This window comes from Alnus glutinosa, chromosome 4 (genome assembly GCF_958979055.1).
Source record: "Alnus glutinosa chromosome 4, dhAlnGlut1.1, whole genome shotgun sequence".
NCBI lineage: Eukaryota > Viridiplantae > Streptophyta > Magnoliopsida > Fagales > Betulaceae > Alnus > Alnus glutinosa.
Genome location: NC_084889.1, coordinates 14,289,267 through 14,311,850, shown reverse-complemented (window position 1 = coordinate 14,311,850; position 22,584 = coordinate 14,289,267). Strand labels below are relative to the sequence as shown.

Genomic DNA, 22,584 nt, shown 5'->3' with positions numbered 1-22,584 from the left:
AACACCTTGCATAATTAAGTGCAATTATTTTAAATAGTTACCGATTTACCACTCACTTTAATTTTTAAATATTTTTTAAATGTTGAAGTGTAGAAATTATCTTTAAATTATAAACACAGTTGTACCTATACTTGTGTTTCACAAAAAGTGTTCAAAGATTTTAAAATTTCTGAAATTTTCTAAGTACCGAATGATAAATCGATGCCATTGATCATTTGATGCAAACCGTAGGGCAATGAACGTTCAACTCGGGCACCAAACTATCGACGGTGGCAATAAAGGTTAATTATGGCTTTATCCACATGATTAGAGTTCTACGTATAAGATAAGAGCTTTAAGCGTATTATGTGTTTAATATATGGTGGATTGCCATATAATGATGGTGGGTACTGGTACGATATATGCATTTTACCCTATGGTCCAGTTTAGTTCAGAGTCGCCTTGGTGCTAATGGTTTATAGTGTGACCAGCACAACAATGTTTGAATCGTAATCACTACGAACGGATGTCCTTAGTGGTGTGGATCACCTGGGATCGGACTTAGTCGGGTTACTTTTAATGAATGGTATGCGTCAACATTGGGGCTCGGGACAGTGCTAACCCTACTGAGAAGTGGATAAAATATCGAGTAGAATATATGGAGAAAGTTAGGATTAATATATATAATTATGTATATAATTTTTAATTATTATGTTTTTTGCATTAAATGTGAATTGTCCCGAAAATTACACTTACTTTACTCTAACACTATCGTTGCTACTCATCTAGTTATCGTTGAAGTTCACGATAACTAGACGAGTAGCAACAATAGTAAAAGAATTCGAGTCGAGGTACATAAGTGCCAACTTAATTAGTCGCGCATGAGTTTGATTATGGTTTTGAATTTTATTAAACTTTGTGCTTATGTTTAGAATAAATTTGCAACAAGATTTATGACATTATTACTGATATTTTATATAGATGATTTTATCAATGAAAGCTTTGGTTTTCGTATATAATATTTATGTGGTTAATATTTTGTGGTTGTTTCATTATATTTCCTTTTCATTAAGAATGACAGTTCACTGCCTTAACCTTAGAGGGTTCGGAGCATGACAACAATCCCCCATCACAAGTCATGGCCATTATCATTACCATCATCTTTATAATTACTATAATACTCTTAAATTTCTAATGTTTGAATCTCAAAGCTACTCATACTATAAGCCATGGTAACATCCTACTTTTTCTTTTTTCTATTTTATGTTGCTGCATGTACCGTTTATTTTTTATTTTTAATAAAGAGTAAACAATTGGATTCATTTTCATTATATAGAGTAAATCAAGCAATTAATTACTATCATGAAGAGCAAATGAAGGGAGTGATTTTAGGTTCCCTAGTTTTCAAATTGTGCAGACCTCTTTATAAATATAAGTTCATTGCAATGTATTACTTATATATCAAAGTGAATGTGAGAAAAGATGTAGTGTCCTTTAAGTTTTTGTAGATCATTAGGGTTGAACCAAGTTAATCTCGTATGGTACTCTACCTTCTCTATCCTTCAATCTTTTAACGTAGTAAAAAAGCGGGTCAATGAAGTCTTGCTTGAATCTCTTCACTTGCTTCATTTTCCTTGCTAATGATTTTTATTATCATCTTGTTAATAAACTACTGTTCGTTACATTCTTTTCATTTTTTTTGTATTTAATAAGAAATATTGAAATTTCTTTACGTATATTTGTAATTTTGCTTATTTATTTTTCGCTCCTAACAGCTTTCATTAAAGCAAATAATTTGAGAGACTAATATTATAATGGCATTTTTAGGGACCACCTATTGCAGATTAATCATTGAAATAGAGGTGCCATTTTAATTGCATTGTTATTTTTTTCTGTCTTTGAAGTTGTCATAGGTCAACCCAAAATAGGCATGGTGCATACTAAACACTAATCACTAAAAATCTCTCAAGTATATGTAAGGTATCTATAAATAAATCCAAATTAAGCTTCTTCATCTTTATTTTTTTTTTTTAAGTAAGAACTCAAATTATCATTAAAATCATGAAAAAATAATTTTCTCAGTAAGTACAATATCACATATAAAATCAAGATAATCTTCCATCCAAAATTCTCCATAGATTGTTTAATAGTCACCTTCACCAGATGAGAAGCTGCCATGTTTGCCTTCATTTTTATATGCCTCACATGACACGATTGAAAGCTCTTAAGCAACATCTTTGTGTTATCAATTAGTCCATATGATATTTTGAAGACCAAAATTTCTACAAAATTACATTACCTTGCATGATGCGAAAGCTTAAGCTATCGTTAGGTAAGTTATGTAAGGTTTTGAGGAACACATAGATACCAACACATTTCCATTATTGTCTCTAACAATTGTGTGAAATCCTATCTTTTTTGTTGATATATCTATCGATGCATCCAGTTCATCTACATTACCCCAAGAGGCGGTCAATCCATTTCGGGATCACCATAGCATGCTCTTGTTCAAAGTTATTTCTCATATTTTGTGCATCTCTTCAAAAGTCCTCAACTGACTCCTTAGCACTTCATACTAAATAGGAATGATGAGTGAGAGACCCTCCAAATAAAAGTGTATTTCTTCATATCCATATTCTTATAGCTATTGTGGCCACCAATTCAACATCCTTCGCTTCAAGTTTCTCCAATACCCTGTTAAATATGAGTAGGAAATCATCATCTTCACTTGAGCATTTTTGAATTTTTCGAAAACAATCAGCCCATAAATCATTGGATGACGGACATCTCCACATAATATAGCTAGGAATCTCCACATCCAAACCCACAGATAGGACAAAGTGGATCATGCACTATCTTCCTTCTTAAAATATTTTCTTTTGTTAGCAGCAAATTATTGCATGCCTTCCAAAAGAAAAACTTCACCACCCCTAGCGCCTTAACCTGCCATATCCTTTTCCACACATTATTAAACATGGGGGATTTTGAGATGCCTCCTCTGACCTGCATCTACCTTTCTTTATCTGGATGATAGGCACTTTTTACTAAAAATTCCTCATTTGATGTGTCAATCTAAATTACTTGATCAATTGTGTATTAGGGCTTATTGCCAGGCTACAAATGCTTTCAACTTCCTCTTTGTTTAAAATCTTCTTGATAAGGGGCACTTTCCACCAGTTAGTATCTTCATTTATTAACTCCTTCGCACTTGCATCCTGGGCTAGAATTCTCACTAGTGTTTGTACTGTATAGGATGAAGGAGTAAGAAGTCATTTATCCTTCCATATGTTAGTGCTAGATCCATCCCCCACTCACCAAACTAACCCTGACTTTAAACGATTCTGAGAGTTCGAAATACTTTTCTAAGCATAAGAAGGCTTATATCCCAATTGAGACTCCAAAAAAGTTCCATGCAGATAATACTCCTTAAAATTCAGGCCATAAACGTGTTTGGATTTTGTAGAAGTCTCACCTTTTGTTTAGCCAACAACACTTTATTAAAATTCTCCAAGTCTCAAAAACCCAATCCACTATGTGACTTTGATCATCCCATTTCGACCCAGTTCACCCATGCAACTTTTGCTTTGTTCTCCTTATGTCTCCACCGAAATCTAAGCATCAAAGAATTAATTTCCTTACAAAATGACTTGGGCATTTGAAACACGTTCATGCAATAAGTAGGAATGGCTGGAGGAGAATTTCCTTCCCTGCTTGAGATGAAATTTTTTCCTTACAACCATTTAGTCTACTCCAAATCCTGTCTTTTATGCTTTTGAAAAGTTCTGATTTTAGAATGGCCAACTACAACCGATAACTCCGAATACTTCTCATAACAATTAGTTTACTCCACCCTTGCCATATCTAGGACAGTATCCCTTACCTCCCTTCCTGTATTCCCACTGAAAAATAAAATGACGTTTTCTTCATATTTAATTTATGTCCTTATGCTTTAATTATCAAAAGTATACTTCTAGATCAAAAATACTTATTAATTTCAAATACAATTTATGATCAAATCCAGTCTAAGATAACTTTTTTCCCACTAGAAAAATCTAGATCCTTGACACTTAGAGTTTACAAAACTAGTCAATAATTAATTTACAATATAAATAAACGGTCGAAATCCTAAGTCTTTTAGCCAGTCTTAGGAATAACTCCAAGACTAATTATTCTCCAATAATCAGTAAGTTATAGACCATTCCGAAAAAAATGAAACAATTGATTTAGCACCCAGTAAGTATCATATGGATTGAGCTACATCCTACATGTATGCATGCTTAATTCCAAGAGTATGCACTCTTAATTCCAAGAACTTATAACCATTCATTATAAACCCCAATTCTGCCTAAACCATAATGGAAAGGTTTCATCAATTATTCTTAACCTATTGAAAATTGAGCTAACTATTATTGAAAATCACAATTAAGAGTTGATTGTCATATAATCATATTTCTCTTTGTTTTCAAAACACAGCTTTATACCTGATCAAAAATGCAGAAGCACAAGCCATCATAGGGCCACAAAACTCGATGCAGGCACACTTTGTCATCAATCTAGGGGAGAAAGCTCAAGTGCCCATTATATCATTCTCAGCAACAAGCCCTTCTCTTACTTCCCTACGGAGTCCATACTTTTTTCAATCCACTCAAAATGATTCATCTCAAGTGAAAGCTGTAAGTGCAATTATTCAAGCTTTTGGGTGGAGAGAAGCTGTGCCAATCTATGTAGACAATGATTACGGAAAAGGTATAATGCCCTACTTGATTGATGCCTTGCAAAAGATTGATGCTAGGGTCCCCTATCAAAGTGTCATTCCTCCATCAGCCACGGATGACCAAATTGGTCAAGAACTTTACAAGTTGATGACAATGCAAACAAGAGTATTCATTGTGCACATGTCACACAACCTTAGTTCTCGGCTATTTACCAAGGCGAAAGAGATTGGAATGATAAGAAAAGGTTATGTTTGGATCATTACCAATGGGATAGCCAATTCATTTAATTCCATAGAAGCTTCAGTACTAGACTCAATGCAAGGGGTATTGGGAATAAAGACTTACGTTTCAAAAACAAAAGAGCTTCAAAATTTTACAATTCAATGGAAAATTAAATTTCAACAAGACTATCCAAACTTTATCAATGCTGAACTGGATGTTGTCAGCCTATGGGCTTATGATGCTGCTTCCGCACTAGCCATGGCAGTTGAGAAAGTTGGGATCACAAACCTTGGCTTTGTAAAGAAAAATTCTTCAAGCAACCTAACTGATCTTGAAACTAGGGTCTCTCAAAATGGTCCCAAACTTTGCGAAGCATTATTGGGTGCAAGATTTACAGGCCTTTCTGGAGAGTTCAATCTTGTTAATGGGCAACTACAATCATCAACTTTTGAGATAATTAATGTGAATGGTAATGGAGAAAGGGGGATTGCATTTTGGACTCCAGAAAACGGACTCATAAGGAAATTGAAATCGGCAAACACAAGCACATATTCCACTTCAAAGAATAATCTAGGACCTATTATATGGCCAGGTGATTCAAGCTCTATCCCCAAAGGTTGGGAGATTCCAACAAATGAGAAGAAGCTACGAATAGGAGTTCGAGTAAATGGTTTTAGTGAATTTGTTAAGGTGACTCTTGATCCTAGCACTAACACAACACAGGTCACTGGGTACTGCATAGACGTCTTCAATGCTGTAATGGAAACATTGCCATACACTGTTAGCTACGAGTTCATTCCCTTTGCGAATCCTGATGGTGGAAGCGCCGGTACTTATAATGATTTGGTCTATCAAGTATTTCTTGGGGTAAGTAAAAATCTTCTTACTATTTTAACAACTAATATAACATTTCTAAACAAATCCAAGATAATATATACTATAAAAAAAAATTATGCTATTGAAGAAGAAATTAACACAAAAATCTCTAACTTCTCTCTCTCTCTCTCTCTCTCTCTCTCTCTCTCTCTATATATATATATATATATATATATATATATATATATTAATAGAAATGATGGAAGTAAATAATTTTCTTGACAGAACTTTGACGCTGTGGTAGGAGATACAACGATCATAGCGAACAGGTCTAACTTTGTGGACTTCACATTACCATACACAGAATCTGGGGTATCAATGGTTGTGCCAGTCAAAGACAGCAGGACAAAAAATGCATGGGTGTTCTTAAAGCCTTTAACTTGGGACCTTTGGATGACAAGCAGTTGTTTATTTGTCTTTATAGGCTTAGTGGTATGGGTTCTTGAACACCGAATAAATGACGATTTTCGCGGGCCTCCTTCGCATCAGATTGGGACAAGCTTATGGTACGCCTTCTCCACCATAGTTTTTGCACATCGTAAGTTCCCTTCACCATGTTCTAATTAATTTGAGCGATTCAAATACTCAATACAAAGCCTATGCACAATATACCACTTTCAAACACTTGTATGCCTATTACAACTATAAAAATTTCTTTCATAGAAATCAAAAAAGTATGGAATTTCCATTCTTCTACAATAATTTAGTACTTATCATAACCAACAACTTTAGGTTTGGTCATCGCTAATTGTGTTTCCTCCAACTTAACTACAATAGCATTTGTTGATATTTCATCGATGATATATTGTTGTTTGATACCTAGTTGAAATCCACTCCTTCTAAGTAGACTTCATTATCAAAATTCATTAAGACAAAGGACTCTCGAAAATCCCATTAAGCTTCATTATAAGACATGTTTTGGTGATCATTCGACGCCACCAAGTTTTCATCTGTTAAATCTTTCTTAAGTTGACAGTCTCAACGATAGTGTCCTTTTCGGCCACAACTCCCAATAGAAATCTTAAGTCAAACTAGATATTCTATCCCAGTAGGAATCCTAGTCAAACTAGGAATACTAGTGACACATGAAATTTTAATCTTACTAAGAATCCTTGTTGACTTGGAGTTCAGAATCCTTATCTAACTAGTGATAAGTACTCTAATTATATTAGAATACCTTAATTAAACCTTTTTAGAAATGGGTTTCCTAAATGGGAACCTAGTCCTATTAGGGAACCTTATCCAACAAGGTGTGGAAATCTATTCATATTAGGTTTCCATATTCCAATCAAATTGGAATTTTGTCTTGTCTTAGATTTAGGAATCAAACTCCAACTCCCACTAGGAGATCAACAAATCAATAATCCTAAATCATCTAGGAGACCAAAAAAAAAAAAAAAAGGGTCCAGATTTAATAGGATTACAAATCCTATTCCAAAAAGGAAAATTGTAACGCCCCGAATTTGAGCTGCAAATTCGTATAAATATGCATTGTAGAAACCATTTAGTTTGTGTTTTATAATCATCTTTCTTTAGACCTCTCGTTTTAGGTTATCTGAACTCGTTCATGTTCGTTGCCTCACACTTAATGTCTTACCTGCTTTTACTAGAATCCTACCTGTCCCAGCATTAGTTATATATTAGGACTTCGAACACCCCTGGGTCACTTTGGACCCTATAGGTCCACTGATTAGCCTTCCTTCCACTTGCTACTACATCAGCTTGTTGATGGCTATCTCCTCATCCATTTTATTAATTGGGCACAACATGAAATGCATGAACAAACACTCATGCAATGAACACACACCACACAATCCTATGAAATGTAGAATCATCCTCAATAAGTACATCCATACTTACTCTCCTTGGTGTAGTTTCTTAACTCATTTTTTGTAATAAATATATACAAAGAAGATAATATATTCATCAGTCCTTTTTCCAATATGAAATGTGTATATTTTTACATCACTTTATTCATTGTTTTTAGTCATCAATTAAAAGGTGATTACTTATAAGTCTTTTCATGTTTAAGCTTTATGTTCAAACACCGAAACGTGGTGACATAATGTTTAAACATAAGTCTTTAAGTCAAAGCACTTTAATAAGTATTTTTAGAGTAATTATGATTATCCACAAGAATTCTAAGTACTAAAACAAGACAATAACATGAGAATATAAATGTTACAACGATTCATGTTTAAGCACCGAAACACAGCATATTTCCCTTGGTGACATAACATTGATTCATGCTCAAACATGAATCTTAACAATTAATATGGAGTGCTATATAATAAATACATAAGTAATAAAAATTACCTATGATGATTCAAGACCATCACAAGGCTAAAATACAACAAGAATATATATATATATATATATATATATATATATATATATATATATATATATATATATATTTATATATATCCACAATTTCATAAAATTCACAATAATATCAAATAAGATCAAAGAGAGGTATATGTGTTCTTTTAGGTCATTTTCTTGAATTCTTTTCTTTTTAACCTTATTTCTTTTGTGATCTGTATTTTAGGCAGCAACTTAACATAAAATACATCTTAGAAATCACTTATGGAATACTTAAAAACATAGAAAACTTACCACACAATTTTTGAACAAAGTCCTCTTTTAAGCCCAAAGTGGCCGGTTTTGGAATTGCTAATGTTGTTTTGGTTTCTAATCTTTGTTCTATAAAGCTAGGCCATGAAAGGGTAAAGTAAGAGGTATATCTAGCTCCCCTAAGGCTGCTGGATAGAAATACAAAAGAGAGAAACATAAAAGTTTCACTCAATCCTCACCTTGGCCGAGTAGTGGAGTTTTAGGGCTGATTGAGTTTCTGATTTTTATTTATACCTTAGGCTGTGAAAGAGGAGGGACAGGGATGATCTTAAGCCTTCTAAAGGTGTTGGACAGTAGCTTGAACCAAGGGAGACAACAGCTTAAAGCAAAACAGATAAGTTCCACTCTTTTTCTCAAGTTAGCCGTGTGACTCTCCTAGGAAACATCTTTCTCTTTTACATGGATTTTTGAGTTTCTAAAATAAAGTAAAGAAGGCCAGCATGCTGAATATTTATAGAGGACCAAAAGGGGTGGGGTTGGTGAAGAAATCAAGCCACGCAGAGTGCAAGAAAGGCTCCTGGAATTCAAGAAAATGATAGCCTCCATTGTTGACAAAAAGTCTCTTTCACACTCAAAAGTCCTACTTTTCGTCTAACTAGACTTAGCTTTCAACTAAATTGCCTAAACTAAATAAATATCAACTTGTCTCAGTTGTGGAGGTAGTTATGGCCAACTAGTATGGAGATTTTAATTCATTTATGTTAAAAATTCGACAATTGGATTAATTAGGCACCAATTTTGACCAAAACGCCAACTGTCGCCAAATTGAATTCTGACTTCACAAGATTCAAATATAAACTTTATATATACTATATTGAGTCTTTATAAGCCCTAAAAACATATTTATCATGTCCAAATTTAGAGGTCAAAGTTCAACCAAAAGTGTCACTTGTTACTAAATAGTCAACTATAAATCTAAAAAGTCAACCAGTGGACTTTTCACCAAATTTTACCATGTAATATATATTTCTATTGTGAGGATAAGGGGCTTTGAATCGACTAATTCTAAGTTCGTTTGACCTATTTTTGATTCAAACAAAGTTTTAAGCTTAAATGCTAACTTTATGTTTTAAGGGTTTTAGAACTTGATCTTTTAGTTTTTTAAAAACACTCTAGGTTTGGTTATAAAAACTTATGGATATTGTCTTCCCAACAATATCAATAAGTTCTTAAGAGCTTGGATTTGCTGGGCGTTACAAAAATCTAAGGTCTAGGGTTTCATTGAAACGTTAGGAAAGCCTTCCAAGGGAGGCTGCACACCATGGGGTGCTTTCTCCCTTGGCTGAACCATGTGGTCGTGCTGCAACCCTGTGAGGCAGCCCCTCCACCCCCAGCCACAGGTTCAGCCCATGGTTGGTGGTGCACCAAAGTGCAGCCACAAGTTGAACTACTGTGCATGATGGCCATGGGTTCAACATGTGGCACCATGCATGGTGGTTCGGTCACCATAACTCCTAAGACTGGATGACGACACCATGGGCTGCAAGATTTATTTTTTAGTAACTATTTTCTGCTCAATAAGGATTTTTCCCAAATGGCAAGTATCTTGCTCATTTGGCAAGTATCTGTTAGTCTGATATTTTATTTGGCAAGTAGCTGTTGTTTATCATCTTGTATCCAATAAGGGTTCTACCCAAAATGGCTAGTAGTAATGGGTGTGGATGGCACGTAAATCCACTAGGGTTAGGATTAGGGTTTCACCCTAACACCATTTAATCTCCCTACTGTAATCAAATGGGGGTAGAATACATTTTATGAATAAAAGCCATTGTTTATTCCCTTGAGGTGTGATTCCTCCCCTTTCTAACGAGACGTTGGTTGATTTCCTCTATTCTTCCTGTTAAACTTCAGCATTTATAATCCTCTGTTGCGTCAATTTTGTATCAGAGCACCCTTGATTATCTTCCTCCAGATAATCCTTGATCCAGCTGCCACCATACTTCTCTGTCATACCTTACCAAGCAAACCACCAAACACCCCAAGCCACACCGACCCCCACCAATCCACACTATACAAACTACTTCCCTAATCGCAACAATCAACCTTTTATTCCTGATTAGTACTCATAGCGGAAGAGCGTACAACACTACCCAACTCACCCAATAGTAGGGAGATGATTTGTAGTTGAATCTGGCCAACCAGATAGGCGATCTGAGCAAGAAGGTGGACACAATGTGGAATCACCACGTGGAGAAACCAGGAGGTTCAAGCAAGAAGAAAGATGGTGAAGAAGCTAAAGGGGAAGATCAGAATGGAGACGATGACGCACAGCAGCGTTTTAACGCAGCCTTCCATGACTTGGACTATGCACCTCGCTATCCCAACAACACTAGATCACGTTACCACAAAGGAGAAGAGAATCCCTATTTTGAGGGCTATGCTAATCAGGTAGATAAGGCAACGAAGCGGGTTCGAATTGAAGTACCCAACTTTCATGGTAAACTCGATCCCTATGCCTTCCAAGACTGGCTAACATCCTTAGAAGATTACTTTGAATGGTTTGGACTAGTGCCTACACGACAGGTTCAGTTCGTGAAGATGAAATTGAAAGGGCAAGCTTGGGTTTGGTGGCAAAGCGTAGAAGAACACCTTAATCGCCTTCGTCGACCACCCATTGTTGATTGGGACGAGATGAAACTCAAACTCCAAGAAAAATACCTGCCGGTTGATTATGAAGGGTTCTATTTGAGGAGATGTTATTGCTAAGGCAGGGACACTTATAAGTCGAAGAATTCACCAACAAGTTTTATGAATTGTCCATCCTCAGTCCTATATCTGAGACAGATCACCAAACCATCGTCTCGTTATAAGTCAGGCCTACGGGAAGACATTAAGAAGGAACTCCTCACTGTGCGGCTTGTCAGTGTCAAGGAAGCATATCAGTTGGCATTGCGAATGGAACAGTAGTTACGTAATTCCACTACAAGCCGCACGTTCCAAGGATGGAACAACCTTCCATCTCACAGTTCCACAACCGCAGCCTCACGAATGGTCCCCAGTGGACCAGAATGCTTTCCCAACAGAGGGGGTAACCAGGCGAGTCGTAACACGGTGGAGCGTGATAATCTGAAAGGAAAAGGTGTAATTCATAGCCAGCCTTAAAAGGGTAAATAAGAGTGTTACCAGTGTGGTGGCAGAGGCCACTACGCAGTAGTTTGCTCTATAAGGGAGCAGAAGTTCACAATGATTTGCGGAGAAACTGAACCACAAGATGAACCCAATGAATCCCAACTAGCCCCAACTATGCACGAGGACCACAATGTGGAGGTGCTAGAGGAGGTCTTGGAGTGTTCCAACCTACAATTGTGTGTCATTCAAAGGTACTAACTGGGCAGAAGAAGCCGGAGCTAGAGGCGGACGACTGGCTCCGAAACAACATTTTTCATACTAGTGTTGAACATAATGGGCGGGCGTTGAATCTCATCACTGATAATGGAAGTGGTATGAACATTATTTCCAAGGATATCATGTGCAAGCTAAAGTTGCCTTTGGAGAAACACCCTCAGCCATACAAACTTAGATGGGTGGATGACACCTCCATACCAGTAAAGCACTGCTGCTCTATTACATTTTCCTTGGGTAATTCATATGAGGATACGTTGTGGTGAGATGTCATTCCCATGCAAGCTTGCCATATGTTGTTGGGCCGACCTTGACTATACGATCGACGGGTACTATATGATGGGTTTGAGAATACGTTTACATTTCTGCATAATGGCAGAAAAATAGTTCTAAAATCCATGAGAATCCATGATTTTAATGCCCCATTCGAAGAAACCGAAGTATTGTCCTTGCGGCAGTTCTCCATGGCTTGCCGAGACTGCAACATCATCCTTGCTGTGGTAGCCAAAACCATCGTGGATGAAGTGACAACGCTGTGGCCGGCAGAAGTACATGCCCTCTTGAAAGAATTTGTGGACCTGACTCCCGATGAACTCCCACAATCCCTCCCACCTATGAGGGACATCCAAGATGCCATTGATTTAGTTATGGGAGCTTCTCTACCCAACCTCCCCTCCTACAGGATGAGTCCAGAAGAAAACCGTGAGATGCAACGTCAAATTCAGGATTTGTTGGACAGAGGCTTCAACTGAGAAAGCCTAAGCCCATGTATTGTCCCGGCATTACTCACCCCAAAGAAGGATGGTAGTTGGCGGATGTGTGCTGACAGCTGCGCCATCAACAAGACAACGGTAAAATACAGTTTTCCTATTCCCCGATTAGATGACATGCTGGATGTCTTGTATGGCTCACAGGTATTTTCAAAAATCGATCTCCAGAGTGGGTACCATCAAATTCGCATTCGGCCCGGCGACGAGTGGAAGACAACTTTCAAAACCCGGGTGAGGTTGTTTGAGTGGCTCGTCATGCCCTTCGGGCTCACTAATGCCCCGAGCACATTCATGCGCATCATGACTCAAGTCATGCGACCATTCATTGACAAGTTTGTCGGCGTTTATTTCGACGACATCCTCATCTTTAGCCGAGACCATTCAGAACACTTGCAACACATTCACCAAGTCCTGGAGGTCCTAAGGTTTGAGAGTCTCCTCATCCATCTTAAGAAGTGCACATTTGCTCAAACATCTGTTTTGTTTTTGGGCTTTGTTATTTCTGTGCAAGGAGTCTCAGTGGATTCATCCAAAATTCGAGCCATTACCAAGTGGCCCACCCCAACCACTTACACGATGTCCGGAGCTTCCACGGGTTGGAATCCTTTTATCGTAGGTTTATCATGAACTTCAGTGTGATCATGGCTCCCCTAACCGAATGTACCAAGGCAGGGCCATTCATGTGGACCCTTACTGCCCAGTGGGCATTTGAAGTCATCAAGAGTAAACTCACTGAGACACCTATCCTTAGGCTTCCGGATTTTTCGCAGCCTTTCGAAGTCACCTGTGATGCGTCACATGTGGGTGTTGGGGGTGTTCTCAGCTAGCAACGCCACCCCATCGCCTATTTCAGCTAGAAGCTTAACGAGACAAGGTGGCGGTACCCTGCCAATGATTTGGAGTTACATGCGATCATCCAATCACTCAAATATTGGCGACACTACCTTATCCAGCGGGAATTCGTGCTCTACACTGACCACAACTCTTTATGCCATATCCAGTCTCAAAAGAAGCTTAACGCCAGGCATGCTCAATGGGTGGATTATTTGCAGCAGTTTACATTTGTGTTGAAACACAAGGTAGGTAGCAAGAATCGCATTCCAGATGCACTTAGTCGCCGGGCCCATGTTCTCACTTCACTCACGATGGCTATCACGGGGTTTGAAGAACTCAAACGCTGCTACCCGGGGGACCTTGACTTCGGTCTCATTCATGCAGAGGTCCTGAACAGGCCCTCGTCTGCTTACCCCCACTACACTATCCAAGATGGGTACCTCTTCTTCAAAAATCGGTTGTGTCTCCCCAAGATCTCTGCCCGTGAGTTCGTGATTCAAGAGCTGCATGAAGAGGGCTAGCTGGTCACTTCAGTTGTGACAAAAACATTAGTCTCGTTGAAGACCGTTTCTTTTGGCCCGGATTGCGGCGCAATGTTACCATAATGACCTAGCGCTGCCGTGTATGGCGACTAGTTAAGGGGCAACGCCAAAACTTGGGACTGTACACTCCCTTGCCTTTCCTCACAGCACCTTGGACGAACTTGGGCATGGATTTTGTACTCGGTCTTCCCCGAACACTTCGCAGTCGTGATTCCATTTTTGTGGTGGTGGACCGGTTTTCTAAGATACCTCATTTCTTGGCTTGCTCCTGCACCTTTGATTCATCCTGTATAGCTACTATATTCTTTACTAAGGTTGTTTGTTTACATGGACTACCCACCACCATTGTATCCGACCAGGATGTTAAGTTTGTCAGCTACTTTTGGAAAACACTATGGGCCAAGCTGGGAACAAAGCTTCAATTTTTCAGTGATTACCATCCGCAGACGGACAGCCAAATGGAGGTAGTCAATCGCAGCTTGGGCAACCTCCTACGTTGTCTTGTTACTGACCACATTGCCTCATGGGATCTCCTCATTCTCCAAGCCGAATTTGCATATAACAATTCAGTCAACGGCAGCACTGGGCGCTCTCCGTTTGAAATTGTCAACGGGCTTCAACCCCGCACACTAGTAGACTTGGTGCCTTTGCCCCTGTCTCCCCGAGTTAGTGAGGGTGCTGCCGACTTTCTTCGTCATATTCATGACATCCACGAGGAGGTTAGGAAGAAGATTGTTGTGAGCAATGAGCATTACAAAACTCAGGTGGACGCTCACAGGCGAGTGATGGAATTTTAGCGAGGGGATTTGGTGCTGATTCACCTCCGGCCAAAATGCTTCTCTAAGGGCTCCCTCCATAAGCTCCATTCTCGCCACGCTAGCCCGTTCCAGGTTCTCCAAAGGTTGGGCGATAATGCCTACTGCATTGGCCTTCCTTCCCACTTAACCTTTAGCCCCATCTTCAATGTGGCCGACCTCACTCCTTATCACGGGTCAGCGGATAGTGCCCTCTCCACTCCACCAGTCTCTCTCCCTGCTACTGTCAAGCCTCGGGATGAAATCGAAGAAATCTTGGATGACCAACTTGTTTCCACCTGCCATGGTGGCTACCAGAAGTTTTTAGTCAAGTGTAAGAACTGCCCCTCTTCCGACTGTTGTTGGTTGCAAACCGATGAGGTCCAACGGTTGAATCCCGACCTCTATGAATTTTATCAAGCCAGTCATTCGCTGAAGTCGAATGCCTATCCGGTGGGGGGAAATTGACTGCACCATGGGCTTCAGGATTTATTTTTAGTAACTATTTTCTACTCAATAAGGATATTTCCCAAATGGCAAGTATCTTGCTCATTTGGCAAGTATCCGTTAGTCTAATATTTTATTTTGCAAGTAGCCGTTGTTTATTATCTTGTATCCAATAAGGGTTCTACCCAAAATGGCTAGTAGTAATGGGTGTGGGAGGCACGTAAGTCCACTAAGGTTAGGATGAGGGTTTTACTCTAACACTATTTAATCTCCCTATTGTAATCGAATGGGGGCAGAATACATTTTATGAATAAAAGCCATTGTTTATCCCCTTAAGGTGTGATTCCTCCCCTTTCCAACGAGACGTTGGTTGATTTCCTCTGTTCTTCTTGTTAAACTTTAGTCTTTATAATCCTCTACTGTGTCACTGGAAGATTCAATGTTTCTTCTCAAGAATTATGTAAAGAAATTCAAGATCAAATATTGACATAAGACGACATCAAAAGAGATCATGTAAGCATCAATCATGCTTAAACATCGAAGGTATGTTTGCAATTCAAGAACATGTTGAATCAACCAAGAACATACCATAATCATGTAGAGCACTAATTTAATCATGTTATAAACATGTTATTCAGAATCCTAAACATGTTTTACAACCAAGGAAACAATCTTTTTTCATTAAACAAACAAGAATCATATGAAACCAAGAATTATAGAATCATATGAAACATGATTACATGTTGCTTCAAAAAATTCCAACAACCTTAACAATTTAAGAATAACATGAAACCATGTAAAAAAAAAAAACAATTCAAGAATGTGATTCTCATGCTAATATCATGTTAAACAATCTTAGACATGTTATATCAATCAAAGAAACAATCTTTTATCATTAATAAAGCAAACCAGAGTTTATTAACATAAAAACTAGTTGCTGAAAAAAAAAAAAATCAATTTTGATTTAATTGCATGAAACATAATTTAATCTTGCAACCAGCCTCAAGTAATGATAAAATTATGGTTCTAATGTGTTTCTAAACATCCCAAAGAACAAATAACATGAGAGAACACACATCAAATCTTTCTAGAAAAATTCTAGCAAGCGTTGAAGGTCACATATTGCAAAAAGTCTTGAAGTTTTCATCAAAACTTCAATCCGAGCCATGAAATCGATGAATTCCACTCTGATACCAATTGTTGGAAACATATATATAAACTAATCTCATCAGAAATAGTGGAAGATCCCCAATAAATGAGCTCCATGAGAGCATAGCACTAGAATTTTGAAACATAAAATTGCATGCAAGAGAAGGTATTAACACATACCTTAGGTGTAATCAAATAGAGCTTGGTTTGTCTCCCACTTGGTATTGCACGGCCAAGGCTAGGGTTTTGAGACCTTAAGATCTTCTCAATTCTGATTTGAGACCAAAGAATGCGGGCTCTCATGCACACATGACCCTTTTAAATAAGCATTTGAATCCTTGTTGAAGTTGGACTAGGAAAACCTAGTTTTTCTCCCTCCAAAACACACAACCATATGAGGTATTTTCCTTGTGCAATTAGGTCAAGCCCAAAAGGGTAATAATCAGCTTGAAAAATGACCTAAAAGGAAAATAAAACTAGCTCCAGCAGGCATAGGACACTTGTCAACAAATGACTTTTCTAGGTTACCATTAATTACATTAATTTATTATACTAAAAGTTTGTAATTGCACTCTAGTATTTATTTTATTAATCAAGAGCTCCCTTGACTTGTTATAATTGTATCTGACTCCTGCATGAAATATCCATAGTGAAATTAAAGTCATGTAAAATTTACTGTCACTTTATTTTACTATCTCTTAATCCTTGAGTTCCCGATTTAATCTCTTGATTATTCTTATACTTTTGAAATCATATTTCATTGGTTATATTTAATCTTGATAATTCTTTACTTAAATACTCAGGCCCAAGATTGAATAATCAATTCCCATCAAATTTCTCTTAATAAGATATTTCATATCTCTTTGATAATTACAATATCAAAGTAATTATGGATTCCATATTGAAAAGTAACGTTCCCACAATACTACATGTGATCACCCAATACACTAAGATTTTGACCATGAAAGATCTCACTTTGAAACGTATCAAAAGAACCTACACTTCACATTTATGTTCACATTCATCTCGGGATTGAAAGTTAATACTATAAGCAATCGTGAGTTCAAGTTATTCAATTGACAATTGTTTAGAGAATCACAACTCATGTGGTCCAGTTCACTACATTGTAACAACACTAACATATTAATCAAAAGTCTCAACTTTTATGATCAAGATAGATCATTATGATTGATATGTTATGGTCTCCTCAAATATAATGCCTAGTTCTATTACTAACTATGACTAGGGTTTATAAGTGACAAAGTGTTGGCTTAGATCTTCTGTGTGATAATCTCATTAACATACCTAAACCGTATTCAACATAACTTAAGGACTAGATATGCATAAATGTCACACACATGTATATAATGATATACCCAATGTTCTAAAAAATCTCAGAAAATATGTATATATATATATATATATTAATACACCGAAAATGTCATACACATCAAATTGAATTTTAGATCATTATTCCTAATATATTTAGCATATACAAGATTACTTTGCTTGTTGGGAGGTGTTTGCGTAAGGAGATTTATAATTAATAGTACTGTAGCAATTAGGGTTGTAAATAAACAAAGCTACTCGTGAGCTCGCCTAAGCTCGGCTCGAGCACGACTTGCATATTAAAAGAGTCGTTCATGAACACGAAACTATACTTGATTATTAAACGATACATATTGATACAGAAGAAAATCAAGCATAAAATTTGAAGATTATTTTTTTTTTTAATAAGATCAGCACAAGAATGGAAAGCATTATACAAAATATTTGAAGGTTATTTTTTGAATAATATATTTTACTTTATCTACAAGTATTTTGCCTTGTCTCAAAGTTTAGGGTTATTTTTGTATTTTTATTTCTTTCTTTTTCTCCAAGTATTCTGCTTGGAAAATACTCAAACTTTGCTTGTATAAAGACAGCTCCTATTATTTTGAAGTATTAATTAAATGTAAGTCTTTCAAAACTATTTCTCTGTTTGCTTATTTGGAGCAACTATGATCTTTCTCCTCCCTATTTGTTATTTTCTCTCTTCCTAAATTTCATTTTCAATCTTCAATTCTTAGTTTATGTTATTATCATACGTTGTCATAACAATCTTAGTTGTGCCTTGCGTCACATATGCGTTTAAAACTTGGCTTGCCCGTTTAAAGTTCTTGAACAAACTTATAATAAGGCTCGGCTCGCTTATTAGCATGATTTGTATATATTCATTAGTATACATATACATATATATATTAATAAAAATAACTTATATAGTATATTACTTATTAAGTAACAATAACTAATTGATATACAATATATAATTATATCTATAAGTATCTATATAATATACAATTTAATGAAGATAATCATATGGTTATATCTTATATGATCTATCAATTAAGTATTTAATGATCATTGAATTAACAATTTTAATTGTTAATCATATGATTTAATGAAAATTCTGATACTTAATCATATGGTTAATTATTAATATAATCATATCATATACAATGAAAATGTGATCGGTATAATCTTAAATTAAGTGATTAACATTAAAATAAACAATGTATTTTTTATAATAAAAAATTAAATATTATCATTAGAATTTATATCATAAAATGATATGATCATATGTATTATCACTAGAATTTATATCAAATGCTCATACAATCATATGATCATATGATCTAATAATTTATGTGATATAAAATCTTAAGGTGATATGGCACAATGTATCTTTATTATATAATGTAATAATCATATCAACAATACTTATTTTGTATCATTGTATGATTAAGTATGATCTAACAATTCATATGATCTAATAACAATAGGTGATATGATCTAACAATTCATTTAATTAAATTTAAGTCTTATCTAAGATTCTAAACACGTAACTTTGAATAATAACTATAGCTTATTTTAACTTAAGTATAGAATAATAAATAAGCATGATTATTATTATTATTCATATAATCATATACAATGATAATGTGATTGGTATACTGTATAATCTCAAATTAAGTAATTAGCATTAGAATCAACAATATGCTTCTTATAATTGCAAATTAAGTATTATCATTAGAATTTATATCATAAGATGATATGATCATATGTATTATCATTAAATTTTATATCAAATAATCATATAATCGAACAATTTATATGATATTACATCTTATGTTATATGGCACAATATATCTTTATTATATGAATCGTTAGATCATAGATCACGATTTGATCTAAGATCTAAGATTATATAAATCCTTAGATCCTATGATCATATAATAATATTTAGATCATATAATCATATGATCAAAGTATTATTATTAGATACTTATGACAAATATGATTCATACTTATCATAAATGATATTATCATATGATTCATTTTCATAAATATATAATTACAAATTAAGCTATAAGTATAAATTATAATCACATAATTTCACATAAGTATACGAATTCATACTTATACAATAATTAAGTATCTACACCCTTATACAAGGACTCATAATCTAAGATTTATTTCTAAGAAAAATTAAGTGAATCGAAAATTCCAATACTTAATCATATTTATTGATATGTGTATGTATTAATAAAAATAACTTAATTAGTGAATATGTTACTAACATAAAATATATTAATAATTTAATTACTAAACATATTAATATGTAATATGTTACTAGCCTATTACTTAACTAGGTAATAACATATTAATATGTTAGTGTATTACTAATATATGTTAGCATATCAATTAGTAAATATGTTGCTAAGAGTTTAACATATAACACATTAATTACTTAATTATTAAACATATGTTACTAACCTATTACTTGCTAGTTACTTAGTTAGTATTCATAATATAAATTAATATGTCAATTAGTTATATATATTTATATTAAACTAATTTATTAAATCAAACATTTATTCATTAATATACCATATTAGTCTGTATATGTTATAAATTACAAATGGTAACTACTTTACCAATACCTTAGGACTTTGCTATAACACAACCAATTAACATATAAATATATAATAACTACTTGTGATTCGTAATTTAGTACTTTACTATAACATATAAGTATATAAAATAGCTACTTGTAATTTTCGGAACAAAGACGAAAGCTAGCATACAATAACTATCTTACTATAATACCCATCAATGTTATTTTTATTAACAAAAAATAATTGCAATTGGCATCCACTTTAGCCCTTCACTAACCTTATAATCCACTTTACCCCTCATGCCCTCATAAATTCTAATTCATCAAAACCCAACTATTTTGTTACAAAACGCATGTTCTAACAAAATATCAAAACGCAAACAATTACACACAAAACACTCCAACACATATCAGTGGATGCCAGCTCCTTGAACAATCTAATGCCTTCTCAATCAGTCCACCACTAACACAGTGACACATGAGCCTTAGGATTTGCACCCCATGTGATCTACCAGTGCCTTGTCTTCTCTTCCCCACTCAACATGCTACTTTTCTTTTGACGCTTTTCTTCCTTCTTTTGAAACTTTCATTTTCTCTGCAAATTATTCAAACCTCAGCATCGTCTTCCTCTAATCAGACATACCCTTTGGGTAATGTTTGATACCCATAACATTTTAGCCACAAGAAGAACTTCCAAAATTACTCTAGCTTTTAGAAGTAATAAAAAAATTTGCAATTAGTTGCTATTATTGACTCTTCAAAGAATTAGTTAAAGTATTGTTGATCCATTTATTATTGTAATGGATTAAGGTTGATATTTTTTACTGTTGAATCATTTCTCTTATTGAGTTGTTGTTTGTCAAGTGAGGTCGAAGCTTTAAAGGTGTGTGCCTTTGTCACTTGTCTAGCTCATACGGTTGGGTTTGTGGCTTGACAACTATATATACTTGGATTAGATGCAATTGAAATTTGATACAAATGCAATTATGTTCTTTCCTAAAATCCTTTTGCATTTAATTTACAGGGGAGACAGTGTTAAGCAATTGTGCAAGGTTTGTGGTGATTGTATGGATTTTTGTGGTGCTCATACTCACTCAAAGCTATACTGCAAGTTTGACGTCACTCTTAACAGTTCAACAGCTGCAACCAACTGTTACTGATGTCAACCAGCTTATTAAGAATGGGGATTATGTCGGATACCAAGAAGGTTCTTTTGTTTTAGGAATCCTAAAAGAAATGAACTTTGACACAAGTAAGCTTCAGCAATATAATTCTACAGATCATTGTGATGAACTTCTATCCAGAGGAAGTGCAAATGGTGGTATAGCTGCTGTTTTTGATGAAATCCCATACATGAAGCTTTTTTTAGGACAATATTGCTCAAAGTATGCCATGGTTAAATCAATATACAAAACTAATGGCTTTGGCTTTGTAAGCTCTCTTGTTTCTTGTGTGTGTGTGTGTGTGTGTGTGTGTACTCATGTAGTTACTCATGTAGATTCTTTATTATTTTTATGACTTGCAGGTCTTCCCAAAAGGTTCCCCTCTTGTCGCTGATGTTTCAAGGGCAATCTTAAATGTGACTGAAGGACAAAAAATAAAAGAGATCGAAAATACATGGCTAGGAAAAGATTCCAATTGTCCAGACTTCAACCCCCAGGTTTCTTCTGATAGTCTCAGCCTCTCTAGCTTTTGGGGCCTATTCCTCATTGCCGGTGTTGCTTCCTTATCAGCCCTTATCGTGTCCGTGTGCATGTTTCTTTACAATGAGAGGCGGCAAATCTTGATGTGTTTTGGTAATTCAGAAAGCTCAATACAAAGAAAATTTTGGCGTACATTGAGAATCTTTGACAAAAAAGACCTCAACTCGCATACTTTTAGGAAAAAAGCATTTGAAGAAAAAAGTGGCATTGATATAGGCACAAGTGAACCCGCACCAAACACCAACTACCCAGCAAGTCCATCAAGCCATTCAACATGCCAGGAATCCCACTTTGGTTTCTTGGGAGATCCAGGAACGCCTTGTAGAGAATACGCTGATCTCAATCCAAACGATCAAGTGTCTCAACCAGCGGCAATTATTTAGATAATTGTCGAACCAAATCAAAAGGGACCTAGAATTCCAAGAATAAGTTTTGAAAGCATTTAATATGTATTTTCAATCTAAACTAACAATACAAAGCCACCAGATATCATACTTTCATTTAGGAGTAGTATTCCTAGCATATTGGAGGACTAAAGTCGTACATAAATGTGGTTTTAAAATGTATTAATTATAAGTAATTATAGATTCGACTTCTAATTAATTCCATGTGTTCTGCTAGTATACAATATCTGTTC

General features: G+C 35.6%; 1 protein-coding gene across 2 annotated transcripts in view; it reads left to right on the top strand.

The window, feature by feature from the left end:
- The window catches only part of LOC133867046 (glutamate receptor 2.8-like), a 28,055-nt gene extending 5,677 nt beyond the window's left edge, over positions 1-22,378 (top strand). The window contains exons 2-5 of one of the 2 annotated variants that reach the window (XM_062303720.1): positions 4,453-5,783; positions 6,018-6,330; positions 21,269-21,675; positions 21,770-22,378. In XM_062303720.1, the coding sequence (XP_062159704.1) occupies positions 4,453-5,783; positions 6,018-6,330; positions 21,269-21,675; positions 21,770-22,330 (2,612 nt within the window). In that variant the 3' untranslated portion in view covers positions 22,331-22,378. Of the gene's footprint in view, positions 1-4,452; positions 5,784-6,017; positions 6,331-21,268; positions 21,709-21,742 lie in introns of both variants that reach the window. The other variant, XM_062303721.1, reaches the window with a different exon arrangement.
- The last annotated feature ends 206 nt before the right edge of the window (positions 22,379-22,584 follow it).